The sequence below is a fragment of the Penaeus vannamei genome, chromosome 7 (genome assembly GCF_042767895.1).
Source record: "Penaeus vannamei isolate JL-2024 chromosome 7, ASM4276789v1, whole genome shotgun sequence".
NCBI lineage: Eukaryota > Metazoa > Arthropoda > Malacostraca > Decapoda > Penaeidae > Penaeus > Penaeus vannamei.
In genome coordinates, this window is record NC_091555.1 from 30,789,600 (window position 1) to 30,794,075 (window position 4,476).

The window sequence follows — 4,476 nt, forward strand, 5'->3', positions numbered from 1 at the left end:
CCGGGATTTGCTTGGCCCTATAAGCGTGTACAAGCGGTGGTGTCCACGTGGAGTGTATATTTAGAATCGCCCATGCAGGCACAAGCGGGCATGGCGTCCATGTAAGCATGATTATGGCAGGCCATATTGATACTGACTGCCATACACACACACACTTCTTTTTACTCTGTCTCACTCTTTCTTTCTCTCTCTCTCTCTTACATGTTCTTGTTGTAGCTTTCACTGACTCACTCTATTCTATCGTATGCATTCATTTTCTGTCTTTGTCTCCCTCTCTCTCTTTCTGTTTCACACACATATACACACACACATTTTTTAAAATTATAATAAAAGATTTGTTGTGATAATCTATTCATTTGCATCCTTTCCAATTTCCTCTCAGTCTTTTTCTTAACTTAAGTGAATAAACACATTTCAACATCTGCATAATAAAGCCATGTGATTTTAGGAAATGATTAAATAGTGGAAGATGGTAATGTTTAATTTCCTTGATAATTATTTTCACTGAAATCATTTGACATATTTTACAACCATACTATGCATGAATTCCATGTAATTGAAAGGTTATGAATGAGAAAACTGCACAGCCTTTTTTTTATTTAAATTTCATGAAGCACTATTTTGAGTATCAAAATCTCAAAAGTAACATTAAAATGTCATAATATATTTAAACCTGACTTACTGCATTATGATAATGCATCTTAAATCAATAATCATCCAGTAAAGGCGAACCCCCATGCAACAACCCACATATGCCTCATCTACAGTAGGACAATATTTCTACTAACAATGAGTATTAATTGCTTCTCTGCCCTTCAGGTTATTACTGGAAAATATTTGAAGCTAATCTACACAGGATACCAAATGAGTATTCCTGGAAGACAGAGAAAATGTATACTGAAATAATGATCACTTTAATTAAACATATATGCAGTATAAGCATCTATGCAGTTGGGATATGTGTGGGCGCTACAAATAGGACACATTAAAACTTACAAATTGAAAACTGGGCATGATAATGCAGTCTAATTTTGTTTTGTTTTTGAGTAAAGCTCATGTATATATAGGAATTGCAAACACCATGTCCAAAATATTCCAATTTGTTAGTCATCTATGACCAGCATGAAGATGTGTTTGTGACCTTAGGTGAATCACCAAAAATATTACAGTTAAAGAACCAGATCCTCTTGAAAGAATGATGAAAAGAGATATTTTTATGAAGGGACAGTGTCTTTAAAAGGAGTGATGTCCAATGAACTGAAATTTTGAGGGATATACCCTTACATACTTCAAGAAGCATACACATCTCATGGCACAAGCCTGCACAGGGCAACAGCACTCTTTACAACTTGATGCAGGACTATTTACAAAAAAGGCAATAGCCAATATTTTCAACAGGACATCACAGCAGATTAAATTATCTTCTAAAACTCCTAAATATGAAAAATACTTGCCATACATAGGATAGTAAAAATTCATTTGCAACCTAAACAGTATCTTGAAAAGAAAAGAAAAAGCTGCTGGAAATATGAAAAGACAAAGGAAGTTTGTAAATTTTGCAGGGACTCCCACAATAGCCCTACAAGAATCATTATAAGTGCAGCAGTATGAGGTTCCTACATTATTAGGAGTTAGGCAATTGAGAACTGCATTTTGAAAAACAGGCTAGTGAAATATGGACATTGGTATGCATGGATCATTTGTTTGAAGCTAAAATATACTTGTAGAAAATGACCATGATGCAGCTATCAGAACGACGACCCTGGAGATGTTTTTCACTACTCCTGACTGACTAGATCGTATCACCAACATAACACTATATTTATGATGTCAGCCTAAAGAATAAACATAAACATCTGCTAATACTATATTAGACTCTAGAACGAGCCCTTGGTATATCATGAAAGTCCCAGAGAATGAGAATAGCAGGAGTGGGTGATGATTGGTATGGAAAGACTTGTTTGCTGGGGCTTCAACGGGTCTGTGCGGCAATCATTGCAAGGAGACGTTTTTCCTCTTCTGTAAGTCCATTCTTCAGGGTACGCCGCACTGGAAAACAAAGCAACTGCTAAAAACAAATCTAAAAACTTTATGAACCATTGTGGTTCCAAGTAGTTCTATACCATAGAAAGACAAAGGAAAACATTTTACATATACTTTTGTTTGGAAATCTAATAGTTTGCCAGAATATATTTTGATTTCAATACCATAACTTTAAGTCAGCTATGCCATGAAAGAAAATATGGACTAATTATTTCCACGATGATGCACAACTTCCATGTTAGTCACACAAAAATCATGCTTATTTCATAGTCACAACGCTTTTAATAGTCAGTAAATCTTCATTTATGAAATCAGAGGTAAGCATGAGTCTATATTATGCATAACTGTCACACAACAAATTCCATCCTAATTGATGAGCTTGCTTTAAGCTTAGATAATTCCTTTAGAAAAATAGATGGTCTGAGACATTTGGAAAGAAAGTAAGAAAAAAAAAAATAATAATAATTAAAAAAAAAAAAATAATAAAAAAAAAATAAAAAGAAAGAAAGAAAGAAAGAAAATAAATAAATAAAATAAAAATAAAAAATAAAATGTGAATGCATTATTTCATAAAGCTAGCATTGCAGCTGCAGCTAGCTGAGCAGCATGCATCTTGGTCGCCACAAGCTGAGGATTTAAATTACTAAGATTTTAGCAGCGAGGTGTCCCCAGGGTAGTGGCTGGTGGCGAAGGAGTTCTCATTTGGGAAGTACCAAAGCCTCCAGATGGGACAAGTCTGGCACACCTTTTCTTGATCTAGATCGTCGTGGACCATTTGCTGCTGGGACTAAGGATGCATCTTAGTCATGCATCTGATAATGTTCTCCATGCTTTCTGCATGCTTTTAACATAAAGCATAGTATCATACCATAAAGATTCTCTATATATATTTGCAATCGTGAGAATAGAGATAAAACTGCTTACTTTCATCTTGAACGCTTCTTATAGGAAAACAAATTGCTTAGAACCCAAACTAAAAACTGTATTTCTTTATATATTTTTTCAATTTTTTCCATTCAACATCTATAGTTTTCAAGTAATTTTGATGTGAAATGTCTGTCATATTAAAAGTCTATCACTGGGAGTGCCAAGGAATGAACATGCAATGAACATGAAATTAATGATGGTAATGAAAATGTTTTTTCTTCAAATAGAGAAAATAACTGCAATATGCTAGATTGAAAGAGTGAATGAGTGACTCTGATCAGTGTGAGTGTATTTATAAAGAGTAAGGTGATTAAATAAATGATATAAAGTATATTTCCCATCATTTATAGGAAATATCATGATAATAAGATATGACATAACCAGAATCATCCAGCATGGTCAGGCCAATCATCATGCAGGAACCTAAGAACAAATCATATCATTACTTTTGAGGAAAATGACGTAATTGAGCATCACACGCTAACACGAGTGGGCCGCTGTGGGCCGCGTTCTGGAGACCATCTGCTACGTCCACTCAAATATCTGCCTGCTAAGGTCGAGAAATTAACTTGACCCGATGGAAAGAGGAAGTGAAGGAACTACAGATAAAAATGTCTACAGTCTTTAAAGAAAGATACAAGAATCCATCTTACATCAATTCCCAAACTGAAAAATGCACATATAAAAATATGAACAGTAACAGCAAGCAATCATGCATAAGTAAAAGAAATGGCTTGTTTAGTGTCATGCAGAAGAAAACACACAATGTTAATGTTCTAAAAAAGGTTATATTGTCAGTTATATGATTAACACTACAGTCGCAAATAGGAATGTATATATAGTACTTTTTTTATCCTGTGGCTGTTTTTGATTGTAACATTACTGCAGAACCACCCAATAAATCCTTACAAGGATAAACATTTAAGGATATGCTAATCATCTAAATTCAGGGTTTTTCGCATGCTGTCATCTCTTGGGGTCTTGGTAAAATGTCACAAGACAGAGGGCACCAAATAGATTGATGGCTTAGGGTTTGGGAAAATTGAGGAAGTAAGGGATAATATCCACATCAAACTAGCTTACAGAAAAGCAATGAGGAAAGCTATAGTTGAAGTAGAGCTAGTCAACGTGGAGTTCTTGAACAGTTTGAAGAGCTTCCAATTCATTAATGAGGTTCCGGTCACGAGTTCTGGACCGCTTCACTGTGTAATGAAGAAATGTCTTACAAATTACCATGCAAAGAACCAAGAAAAGTTGAATACCCTTAGAGTCAGATATACTGTCAAGAGAAAGGTAAATGTCAGATGTCGGGATAAAAAATTAAGGTAAATGTAAAATAATTAAGTAGCTGTCGAATGATACATATGATTGTTGGAGTTATATTTCAAATTAATTTGCAGCATAAATCATAAATAGCAATAAAAATAACCAAAATAATAGAAAAAAATTGCATTCATTTTAGTGTAATTAACAGAAGTGTTGCATGCTGGTCTGTGAAATTTGTAA

General features: G+C 34.4%; 1 protein-coding gene across 1 annotated transcript in view; it reads right to left on the reverse strand.

Moving 5' to 3' along the window:
- Positions 1-465: 465 nt before the first annotated feature.
- Positions 466-4,476, reverse strand: part of Fhos (Formin homology 2 domain containing) — a gene marked incomplete in the record, with an annotated part of 191,773 nt that continues 187,762 nt past the window's right edge. Inside the window, 2 exon segments of the mRNA XM_070123689.1 lie at positions 466-2,049; positions 4,054-4,172. Of these exon segments, the coding sequence (XP_069979790.1) occupies positions 4,090-4,172 (83 nt within the window).